This window comes from Pristiophorus japonicus, chromosome 8 (genome assembly GCF_044704955.1).
Source record: "Pristiophorus japonicus isolate sPriJap1 chromosome 8, sPriJap1.hap1, whole genome shotgun sequence".
Taxonomy (NCBI): Eukaryota; Metazoa; Chordata; class Chondrichthyes; family Pristiophoridae; genus Pristiophorus; species Pristiophorus japonicus.
In genome coordinates, this window is record NC_091984.1 from 218726383 (window position 1) to 218739003 (window position 12621).

A 12621-nucleotide genomic window follows, 5' to 3' on the forward strand; every position below is an offset into this window, starting at 1 on the left:
CCCTCTGGCAGTTTCGGTAACATCTGCCCTCGAGTGTCCAGAGCTACCGATACAACTCACCCCTCTCGGTGGGCATTGGAGCCATTGCTACTACTAAAGCCAGGGCATCTGTGGGAGCGGTACAATGTAAATGTAGCATTCGATACATCATCAGACTAGAGAGAAATTGAACCACTCCTCCACCCAGGATAATCTGGTCTCTCAATAAAGTGTACAATAGCGTTGGGTTCTATCCTGTCATAACATATACCAAGGCAGATTTTTGTTGTATTCATTCTCAGGGTGTGGAGGTCGCTGGCAAGGCTGGAATTTACTGCCCATCCTTAGTTGCCCTGAGAAGATAGCGGTGGGCCTTCTTCTTGAACTGCTGCGCTGTTTGATACAACTAAGTAGCGTGCTAGGCCGCTTCAGAGGGCAGCTAAGAGTCAACCACATTGGTGTGGGACTGGAGTCACATATAGACCAGACCGGGTAAGGATGGCAGGTCTCAAAATGCCATGTGGTTTGAGAATTTGAATAATCCCAATATTTCCATGCTTAATCTGCTCCTGTATAAGATTTTGGATTCTAGAATCATGAGACAGCCATTTTGAGAAGATGACAGAAATGTAAAAATATCACTGATTCTGTGTTATTGGGGGCGATTTTAATTCTAATCGCTCAACAGAAACCTGGCAGGTGGGCAGTTAAAATCACCCTGGCTCTTACCTGTTCAAAAGCTGCCATGATCGCAACATCTGTAATTTTAACCTGCTCTCCTGATTAGGCAGCAAGGACATGTGCCCAGAGCCAACAGGGTCCTACTTTACATATGCATGTGGTGGCCCGATGACATCATTGAGATCTGACTGTAATTTTAACTCGGGCCTGAGCGGGGAATCCACCTGGTGTTAACATCGGGGCTTCCTTCCCACCCCATGACAATACAGGAATCCTGTAGATACGAATGTGTCTATGATAGAGCTTTCATACACCAGCCTGTTGCTGACCTTTGATTTCTGGCCATACTGGCCTTTCTCAGCCATCCCAGAATTGTGCTGTAAATAGCTTACCCTGTACAATCCAAGCCAGTCCCACGAGCTCTTGGTGAAGGAGCCAGCCATCCTGTATCTGACCACAGCATCCGATGGTTTGTTCCATTCATCCTCCACCTGTAGCTGAATCAATGGGGCCTGCAGTTTATGGGAAAACTACCCCCAAAAAATCAGAAAAATCACAGAGCCTTAAGTGAAATGTTGTTTGGACAAAGAGCAATCCACTCCTGGTGGCTATGAGCCTACAGAGAAAAGCTACCCTTAATTCAACACTACTTGCCATTAAAATGATAACCTCACTCAGAAAGGTCATAGGATGGCTACAGATGAGGTTACGGGGCCAAGGAGAGCCAAGGGCCCAGGGGCCTTTGGCAGCATGGGCTAGCCCACACTGCAATATGTGTGCGCTAGGTCCGTGCAGCAGAGCTGGTCTCCAGTTGTCTTGGTTAATCTTTGCCACTGGGCCAAGACCTAGGTACTCTGTCAAGTCCATGTGCTGGTGTGCAATGGTCACCAGACATTAAAAAAATTCACGCACAGACATCTTCCACCCCACAATTGGAGCTTAGGACTGGAACATCGGGTCCTTCATCGAAACACCTGTGAACTCATGGAAGCAAGTCATCCTCGTTCGAGGAACCGCCTATGATGATGAGGATGGCTAGCGCAAAGCAAAAAAATGTCAACGCAGATGTAAAGGGACACTTCTGAGATTGGGACAGAGAGCTTATTTACATCTACTCATGATCCGGGAGTGCTTGATACTCACAGGAAAGACTGAAGAGGATGGGGCTCTTCTCTCTAGGAAAGGGAAGACTGAGAGGGGAGCGACCTGTCAAAAGCCCAGCGGGAGATCGAGAGCCAGCGGCAGTTGGTGAGAGGGGAGCGACCTGTCAAAAGCCCAGCGGGAGATCGAGAGCCAGCGGCAGTTGGTGAGAGGGGAGCGACCTGTCAAAAGCCCAGCGGGAGATCGAGAGCCAGCGGCAGTTGGTGAGAGGGGAGCGACCTGTCAAAAGCCCAGCGGGAGATCGAGAGCCAGCGGCAGTTGGTGAGAGGGGAGCGACCTGTCAAAAGCCCAGCGGGAGATCGAGAGCCAGCGGCAGTTGGTGAGAGGGGAGCGACCTGTCAAAAGCCCAGCGGGAGATCGAGTGCCAGCGGCAGTTGGTGAGAGGGGAGCGACCTGTCAAAAGCCCAGCGGGAGATCGAGTGCCAGCGGCAGTTGGTGAGAGGGGAGCGACCTGTCAAAAGCCCAGCGGGAGATCGAGAGCCAGCGGCAGTTGGTGAGAGGGGAGCGACCTGTCAAAAGCCCAGCGGGAGATCGAGAGCCAGCGGCAGTTGGTGAGAGGGGAGCGACCTGTCAAAAGCCCAGCGGGAGATCGAGAGCCAGCGGCAGTTGGTGAGAGGGGAGCGACCTGTCAAAAGCCCAGCGGGAGATCGAGTGCCAGCGGCAGTTGGTGAGAGGGGAGCGACCTGTCAAAAGCCCAGCGGGAGATCGAGTGCCAGCGGCAGTTGGTGAGAGGGGAGCGACCTGTCAAAAGCCCAGCGGGAGATCGAGAGCCAGCGGCAGTTGGTGAGAGGGGAGCGACCTGTCAAAAGCCCAGCGGGAGATCGAGAGCCAGCGGCAGTTGGTGAGAGGGGAGCGACCTGTCAAAAGCCCAGCGGGAGATCGAGTGCCAGCGGCAGTTGGTGAGAGGGGAGCGACCTGTCAAAAGCCCAGCGGGAGATCGAGAGCCAGCGGCAGTTGGTGAGAGGGGAGCGACCTGTCAAAAGCCCAGCGGGAGATCGAGAGGTGCGGCAGTTGGTGAGAGGGGAGCGACCTGTCAAAAGCCCAGCGGGAGATCGAGTGCCAGCGGCAGTTGGTGAGAGGGGAGCGACCTGTCAAAAGCCCAGCGGGAGATCGAGTGCCAGCGGCAGTTGGTGAGAGGGGAGCGACCTGTCAAAAGCCCAGCGGGAGATCGAGAGCCAGCGTACCGGTGCAGCTGCAGCGGGAGAGAAAGCAAAATAGAAGTAGAAAGTAATCAAAAAGTGACGTCACAGCCAATGGGGTAAGTGATTGGCTGGTGATTGGTGAGTAGCTTTTCTTTTATTTTTTATATCAGTAAGTGAACTATAACATTGTTATTACCAATTTAAGGGTATCTAAGGTTAAGACATGGCAGGAGAGCTCGGTCATGTGATATGCTCCTCCTGTACCATGTGGGAACTCGGGGACACTTCCGGTGTCCCTGACGACTACGTGTGTGGGAAGTGTATCCGCCTCGAGCTCTTGACGGTCCGCGTTGCGGAATTGGAGCTGAAGGTGGATTCACTCTGGAGCATCCACGATGCTGAGAATGACGTGAGTATCACGTGTAGTGAGTTGGTCTTACCGCAGGAGAAGGGTCCACAGCCAGATAGGGAATGGAAGACCAACAGGAAGAGCAGTGCAAGAAAGATAGTGCAGGAGTCCCCTGTGGTCATCCCCCTGCAAAACAGATACACTGCTTTGAGTACTGTTGGGGAGGATGACTCATCAGGGGAGGGCAGCAGCAGCCAAGTTCATGGCACCGTAGGTGGCTCTGCTGCAAAGGAGGGCAGGAAAAAGAGTGGGAGCGCGATAGTGATAGGGGATTCGATGGTGAGGGGAATAGATAGGCGTTTCTGCGGACGCAACCGAGACTCCAGGATGGTATGTTGCCTCCCTGGTGCAAGGGTCAAGGATGTCTCGGAGCGGGTGCAGGACATTCTGAAATGGGAGGGAGAACAGCCAGTTGTCGTGGTGCACATTGGTACCAACGACATAGGTAAAAAAAGGGATGAGGTCCTACGAAAAGAATTTAAGGAGCTAGGAGCTAAATTAAAAAGTAGGACCTCAAAAGTAGTAATCTCGGGATTGCTACCAGTGCCACGTGCTAGTCAGAGTAGGAATCGCAGGATAGCGCAGATGAATACATGGCTTGAGCAGTGGTGCAGCAGGGAGGGATTCAAATTCTTGGGGCATTGGAACCGGTTCTGGGGGAGGTGGGACCAGTACAAACCGGACGGTCTGCACCTGGGCAGGTCCGGAACCAATGTCCTAGGGGGAGTGTTTGCTAGTGCTGTTGGGGAGGAGTTAAACTAATATTGCAGGGGGATGGGAACCTATACAGGGAGACAGAGGGAGACAAAAAGGAGGCAAAATCAAAAGACAGAAAAGAGATGAGGAAAAGTGGAGGGCAGAGAAAACCAAGGCAAAGAACAAAAAGGGCCACATTACAGCAAAATTCTAAAAGGACAAAGGGTGTTAAAAAAACAAGCCTGAAGGCTTTGTGTCTTAATGCAAGGAGTATCCGCAATAAGGTGGATGAATTAATTGTGCAAATAGATGTTAACAAATATGATGTGATTGGGATTACGGAGACGTGGCTCCAGGATGATCAGGGCTGGGAACTCAACATCCAGGGGTATTCAACATTCAGGAAGGATAGAATAAAAGGAAAAGGAGGTGGGGTAGCATTGCTGGTTAAAGAGGAGATTAATGCAATAGTTAGGAAAGACATTAGCTTGGATGATGTGGAATCTATATGGGTAGAGCTGCAGAACACTAAAGGGCAAAAATCGTTAGTGGGAGTTGTGTACAGACCTCCAAACAGTAGTAGTGATGTTGGGGAGGGCATCAAACAGGAAATTAGGAGTGCATGCAATAAAGGTGCAGCAGTTATAATGGGTGACTTTAATATGCACATAGATTGGGCTAGCCAAACTGGAAGCAATACGGTGGAGGAGGATTTCCTGGAATGCATAAGGGATGGTTTTCTAGACCAATATGTCGAGGAACCAACTAGGGGGGAGGCCATCTTAGACTGGGTGTTGTGTAATGAGAGAGGATTAATTAGCAATCTCATTGTGCGAGGCCCCTTGGGGAAGAGTGACCATAATATGGTGGAATTCTGCATTAGGATGGAGAATGAAACAGTTAATTCAGAGACCATGGTCCAGAACTTAAAGAAGGGTAACTTTGAAGGTATGAGGCATGAATTGGCTAAGATAGATTGGCTAATGATACTTAAGGGGTTGACTGTGGATGGGCAATGGCAGACATTTAGAGAACGCATGGATGAATTACAACAATTGTACATTCCTGTCTGGCGTAAAAATAAAAAAGGGAAGGTGGCTCAACCGTGGCTATCTAGGGAAATCAGGGATAGTATTAAAGCCAAGGAAGTGGCATACAAATTGGCCAGAAATAGCAGCGAACCTGGGGACTGGGAGAAATTTAGAACTCAGCAGAGGAGGACAAAGGGTTTGATTAGGGTAGGGAAAATGGAGTACGAGAAGAAGCTTGCAGGGAACATTAAGGCGGATTGCAAAAGTTTCTATAGGTATGTAAAGAGAAAGAGGTTAGTAAAGACAAACGTAGGTCCCCTGCAGTCAGAATCAGGGGAAGTCATAACGGGGAACAAAGAAATGGCAGACCAATTGAACAAGTACTTTGGTTCAGTATTCACTAAGGAGGACACAAACAACCTTCCGGATATAAAAGTGGTCAGAGGGTCTATTAAGGAGGAGGAACTGAGGGAAATCTTTATTAGTCGGGAAATTGTGTTGGGGAAATTGATGGGATTGAAGGCCGATAAATCCCCAGGGCCTGATGGACTGCATCCCAGAGTACTTAAGGAGGTGGCCTTGGAAATAGCGGATGCATTGACAGTCATTTTCCAACATTCCATTGACTCTGGATCAGTTCCTATCGAGTGGAGGGTAGCCAATGTAACCCCACTTTTTAAAAAAGGAGGGAGAGAGAAAGCAGGGAATTATAGACCGGTCAGCCTGACCTCAGTAGTGGGTAAAATGATGGAATCAATTATTAAGGATGTCATAGCAGCGCATTTGGAAAATGGTGACATGATAGGTCCAAGTCAGCATGGATTTGTAAAAGGGAGATCATGCTTGACAAATCTTCTGGAATTTTTTGAGGATGTTTCCAATAAAGTGGACAAAGGAGTACCAGTTGATGTGGTATATTTGGACTTTCAGAAGGCTTTCGACAAGGTCCCACACAAGAGATTAATGTGCAAAGTTAAAGCACATGGGATTGGGGGTAGTGTGCTGACGTGGATTGAGAACTGGTTGTCAGACAGGAAGCAAAGAGTAGGAGTAAATGGGTACTTTTCGGAATGGCAGGCAGTGACTAGTGGGGTACCGCAGGGTTCTGTGCTTGGGCCCCAGCTGTTTACATTATACATTAATGATTTAGACGAAGGGATTAAATGTAGTATCTCCAAATTTGCGGATGACACTAAGTTGGGTGGCAGTGTGAGCTGCGAGGAGGATGCTATGAGGCTACAGAGTGACTTGGATAGGTTAGGTGAGTGGGCAAATGCGTGGCAGATGAAGTATAATGTGGATAAATGTGAGGTTATCCACTTTGGTGGTAAAAACAGAGAGACAGACTATTATCTGAATGGTGACAGATTAGGAAAAGGGAAGGTGCAACGAGACCTGGGTGTCATGGTACATCAGTCATTGAAGGTTGGCATGCAGGTACAGCAGGCGGTTAAGAAAGCAAATGGCATGTTGGCCTTCATAGCGAGGGGATTTGAGTACAGGGGCAGGGAGGTGTTGCTACAGTTGTACAGGGCCTTGGTGAGGCCACACCTGGAGTATTGTGTACAGTTTTGGTCTCCTAACTTGAGGAAGGACATACTTGCTGTTGAGGGAGTGCAGCGAAGATTCACCAGACTGATTCCCGGGATGGTGGGACTGACCTATCAAGAAAGACTGAATCAACTGGGCTTGTATTCACTGGAGTTCAGAAGAGTGAGAGGGGACCTCATAGAAACGTTTAAAATTCTGACGGGTTTGGACAGGTTGGATGCAGGAAGAATGTTCCCAATGTTGGGGAAGTCCAGAACCAGGGGTCACAGTCTAAGGATAAGGGGTAAGCCATTTAGGACCGAGATAAGGAGAAACTTCTTCACCCAGAGAGTGGTGAACCTGTGGAATTCTCTACCACGGGAAGTAGTTGAGGCCAATTCACTAAATATATTCAAAAGGGAGTTAGATAAAGTCCTTACTACTCGGGGGATCAAGGGGTATGGCGTGAAAGCAGGAAGTGGGTACTGAAGTTTCATGTTCAGCCATGAACTCGTTGAATGGCGGTGCAGGCTAGAAGGGCTGAATGGCCTGCTCCTGCACCTATTTTCTATGTTTCTATGTTTCTATGAGAGGTGACCTGATAGAGGTCTGTAAAATTACGAAGGGGTTCAATAGGGTAGACATAGAGAAGATGTTCCCACTTGTGGGTGTCCAAAACCTGGGGCCATAAGATAGTCACTAATAAATCCAATAGGGAATTCAGGAGAAACTTCTTTACACAGAGAGTGGTTAGAATGCGGAACCTGCTACCACATGGAGTGGTTGAAGCAAATAGCATAGATGCTTTTGAGGGGAAGCTAGATATGTACATGATGGAGAAACAAATAGAAAAATATATCTATAGGATAAGTGAAGTAGATAAAGTGGGAGGAGGCTGATGAGGACACTGGCATAAATCATTTGGGCCGAATGGCCTGTTCCTGTGCTATAAATTCGATGCAATTATATATAATTCTATGTGGTCTATTTCACCCATTTGATGTAGGTAGATGTGTTTTTTTGCCAGTGTACAGAGTCTCTGCTGATGGACAGGAAAAGACCAGCTGGTCCATCAAGTCTGTCCCACACCAAGATTGCCGGATCATCATGACTAAAATAAGTAACAACACCCTAATCACACACTCGTCCTTGGAGAGCGGCAGGCAGAGAATCTGGAATTAGGACAGCAACAGACAGGGCTGCAAGAGTTGGCAGGAAGGAATGGGCACTGCACCCCCAATATTTCATCCAACTCAGCAGGCAACCACAGGATTCTTGGGTAAACTGCTGTGTCCAGAACTAACATCCCTCCCACAACAAGACAGAGAGAGAGAGACAGTATTCTACACACAGTCTATATTACAATCCTCTACTCCCGCATAGTTCAGAGACCGTTTTCTCATTTTCTGATATTCAGAGCTAATATTTCGAGCTGCAATGACCCACCTTCAGGGAGAAGATGGCGGTGACGGGTTTGTGGTCACTGATGAGGTACTCCATGTGACTGCGGTAAACATGCTGGATCACTTGAATGTGGTTGCTATTGCCATCTGGGGATTTGCTCCTCGCCAATACTGTGGAATTCTTTGAGAGGTCGTAGCAGTCGGACATTTTCACCCTCCAGAGAATCCGATCCGTCCAGGCAGGTTTGCGTTTCTTAGAACTAGGAAACATTGGATAATTGGAGCAGTGTGTGCTTTCAAATTAAAAAGCATAATGGCCCAGATTTTGCTATGAGGCTAAATCGGACATCAACTTCTAGTGAGCGGAGACACATAGTTAAACGCAAAAATCCATAAGTTGCTGTCTGAGATATATTGCTTCTCCGTAAGCTGTGCAAAAACGGTATCCCCCCCCCCACACAAAAGGTGTGAAGTTCCTGAACTGACATCATAGATACAGACTAAACTCGCCACAAAAAGTTAGGGCTTATCCATTCCAGTCTAAGTACCCTTTGAATAGTGTGATAAGTCTTAATTATTGCCAAACAATCTCTCTGGCACTGAAAATTAACTTTTACATGTGTGAGGTCTCATTCCTTCAGCTTTTAATTATTGTTATTGTAGTGTATGTAGGCACCTTTAGTAATGAACTCCACGAGGCAGGGTATGATACTTAAACTATGTAGACCTGTAGTCCTTTATTTGCAACTCCTGAATGAGGACAACAAGCTGTGAGTTCCTTTTTATACTGGGTTACCTGCAGACCCTTAGGTCTCCAGCAGCAGCACCCTCTGGTGTACAGGTAAGGTATATTCAGTGTTGCATAACAGTGTTACAGGCGTGCATACACAACAACACTCCCCCCTAAGCATTTTTCATATCCTTATTGTCATGCCCAGAGGAGGTGATCAGTGGTGGGCTATGGGAGGTTGTGGTGAGGGTTGTGTGGTTGCCAGGTGTGACCCCCTGTGCTTGAGGCTGGCCTTGTACATTTCCCCTCCCTCACACACAGACCATGTGGGTGTCACTGTTGTGGGATCCCTCAGGGGGAGTAGCCACGGCAGCAGTGGGTGGTGTGTATGTGGGTAGTTGTGGGCAGGGCCACAAGACTGGATGGGCTCCTTGTCCACCATTGTTGTGGGGTGGTGGGCAGGGCCACAAGACTGGGTGGGCTCCTTGTCCACCAATTGAGATGAGGGTCAGGTCATCCCAGGGTTTGCCAGGGAAGCTGGAGGATATTGGCCTCATGCTCCTGGTGTTGGCACTGGTGGCCAGGGGTTGTAGGGCTGGTCTGGTGCAGGTTGCCATTAGTGGTGGCTGGGCTGCCTATTGCCCACTGTCCCTGTAGTGGGTATGCTCCCACTGGCTGTGTGTGTGTCCTGCAAGGGGCATCACATTCTCTATCATTATTGTTAAGCATAATAAACTTGTTCTTAACCTTACTGACACATGCCTTCATTTCATTAGTCATATTAGTTAAACCAGTGTCACAATTCATGGTTACATTGCATACATTTTCATACTTGCACCCTTTAATTGCATCTGTAGCTTTAAAGTCTGTGTACTCAAATAGTTGAAACTTCCCCTTTAAATTTTTTTGGTTACCGGTCTCCTTTAAGGGAGCCTTCAAATCTGACTGGCTGCTCAGTGTCACGTGATGCTCCCCCAATGCTCCTCGTGGTATGGCTATGGCCATTTTGATTTTAGGTTCTGCTGCTTGTGGTGCTGCAGCCATTTTCTGGCCCTGCTGCAGGTAGGCTGTGGTGGTTTTTTTCTTCCACAGGTTTGATCCTGGATGTTGGGAATCTATTTCTTTCATCGATGTTCACCTCTTGGAGTCCTGCCTCGGCCCAGAAAGTGGAGTTTGGATCCTCGGTCCTGGAGATTTCGCCGTGGTGCTATGGAGTCGTCGCCGCGCCGTCGAGCTGGACAGTGGAACCTCTGGATGCAGCGATGGATCCATGTTCGAGGTCGATTGGCGGGAATCATCCAAAGTTCTTCAAAGGTCGCTTGGCTCATTACAGACTGGCTCGCCCCTGTGTCGCTCTCCATAGAAACTGGGATCCCGTCGACGTCTACTTTCATTGTCCACAGAGAACTTTCGATGGAGCAGGTATGAGTTCCATACTCTTCTTCTGGGGTTGAGCAACTTCACCTTCATCTGTGTCGGAGCCGCGGTGATCAACCAACTCATCAGAGACGCGGTGAGTAAAGCTTTTTCTGCACATCCTTTGAAGGTGCCTTTTCTCTTTGCATGCATAGTCTTTGTAGCGGCACTGGTGGCCCCTGTGGTTTCCTCCACAGCGCCAGCACGGGGCTAGCCGGTTTGCCCCATGTGGCAGACCCAGGGTTGCGGGACTTGAGGCAGCGTTTCTGCCCTTAGAAGTATCAATGCGGTGCACTGCTCTCATCTGTTTAGAGTCCCTTAGTGCTTCAATTAGGTGGTCGCCAAAGTCGCACAGTGCAGCCAGTCTCCTTGAGTGTTTCAATCTTTCTACAAAAGTGTCCCAATCTTCCCCATCGGTAAATTGCTGAAAGACGCTGAGATTCGACATGCTGAGCTTGTGGTTTGTGACCTCATATTCCCGTCGCCAGTTGTAGTGTATGTAGGCACCTTTAGTAATGACTCCATGAGGTGGGGTATGATATTTAAACTATGTAGACCTGTAGTCCTTTATTTGCAGCTCCTGAGTGAGGACAACAAGCTGTGAGTTCCTTTTTATACTGGGTCTCCAGCAACAGCGCCCTCTGGTGTACAGGTCAGGTGTGTAGTGTAAGGGTACATTCAGTGTTGCATTACAGTGTTACAGACATCACAGAGTAAACAGGCGTGCATACACAACAGTTACAGATTTTTTTTATAAACTGAATTTTTTTTTTAACTTGTTTTCCTTTTTGTCTCTTTATCTCCCTCCCTTAATCCAATCTTTCTTTCCCTCTCTTTATTTCACTTTCTGTACCTGATTTGACATTGAATTCAATATTCTAACTGACACTTCCTGGTTCAGACTGCACTGTTCACTAACTATTTTTCAATCTAATTAGTTAAGGAGATACACAGTCGCTTACCCTGTTCACACAGGCCCCAGATGCCCTGTAAAGGGTGCTGCGCTGTTTGGAAGTCCCACTGAGAGCAACTTGCCGTGCAAAACCCTATAGAAAGTCTATGGGCAAGTCACCGCTCACAACAAAATCCAGCCCAATATTCTCTTTTTACTGTGAGCTGTGAACTTGACAGTCAGAACCTGCATTTATATGGCGTATTTCATGATCTCAGGTCTTCCCAAAGCGCTTTAAAGCTAATTCAGTACTTTTTTGAAGAGTAGTCACTGTTGTAATGTAGGAAACTTGGTAGCCAATATGCGCACAGCAAGGTCCCACAAAGAACAATGTGTTAATGATCACATAATCTGTTTATGAGTGCTGGTTGAGGGCTAAATATTGACCAGGACACCAGGGAGAACTCCTCTGCTCTTCTTTGAATAGTGCCATAGGATCTTTAACATCCCATCTGAAAGACAACACCTCCGACTGTGCAGCGCTCCCTCATTACAGCACTGGAGTGTCAGCCTAGATTATCTGCTCAAGTCTCTGGAGTGGGACATGGACTTGCGACCTTCTGACTCAGAGGCGATCACTGAACCAAGGCTGACACTTGGTCTCATTGCTTTGCAGTTTTACCAAGCCACACACAAACATACACTCTGATTAAGCAAACAGGTACATGACCGACTCCAGGCCTCCGTCAACAGTGCTCAGAATTGGCCATGTGCATAAGGAGGTGGGGAAAGCACTTCCTCTGATTTACCCTTTGCCGTGGATAGGCATCCAGGCAGTGACAGTGGGAGCTTATGGAATGAAGGAATCAAAACTACATCCTATTACCCTGTAACGTGTATGGGTCCTCCCACACGGCGCGCTAATGTGTTATCAGGGTGGTACAGGGGGGGCCTTTCTGAAATCCATTCAGTGTTTGGGCCCTCACCAGGCATCCACCTATGCAGACCCCTGGCAGAGCCACAGGAACAGGATTCCAGCCCAGCTCACAGCAAACAAAGTGCTCAGTCCTGGAAGGCAGGAAGTGAAAAGTGGAGCAAGCAAAAGAGTACATAGGAACAGGAGGAGGCCATTCAGCCCCTCGAGCCCGTTCTGCCATTCACTGAAGATCAGTACCTGGGTTCTGGGTTAGCCTAACTCCATATACCCGCCTTTGGCCCATATCCTTTAATACTTTTGGCTAACTAAAAGCTATCAATCTCAGATTTAAAATTAACAATTGATCTAGCATCAATTGCCGTTTGCGGAAGAGAGGACCAAACTTCTACCACCCTTTGTGTGTAGAAGTGTTTCTTAATTTCACTTTTGAAAGGTGTGGCTCTAACTTTTAGACTATGCGACCTAGTCCTCGAATCCCCAACCAGCGGAAATAGTTTCTTTCTATCTACCCTATCTGTTCCCCTAAAAATCTTTTTTTGTGTACTTTTATTGAAAGATCTTAGCCTGGCACAAGCCTGCTCCTATCAGTCACTACACATCCAGTTTAATAAGCT

General features: G+C 48.1%; 1 protein-coding gene across 1 annotated transcript in view; it reads right to left on the reverse strand.

Annotated features, from left to right (window-relative positions):
* Window positions 1–12621, reverse strand: part of inpp5jb (inositol polyphosphate-5-phosphatase Jb) — a 101479-nt gene that overhangs the window by 11163 nt on the left and 77695 nt on the right. The window contains exons 9-10 of the mRNA XM_070887926.1: window positions 8076–8292; window positions 1053–1190 (exon numbers count right to left, since the gene is read on the reverse strand). Of these exons, the coding sequence (XP_070744027.1) occupies window positions 1053–1190; window positions 8076–8292 (355 nt within the window). The remainder of the gene's footprint in view (window positions 1–1052; window positions 1191–8075; window positions 8293–12621) is intronic.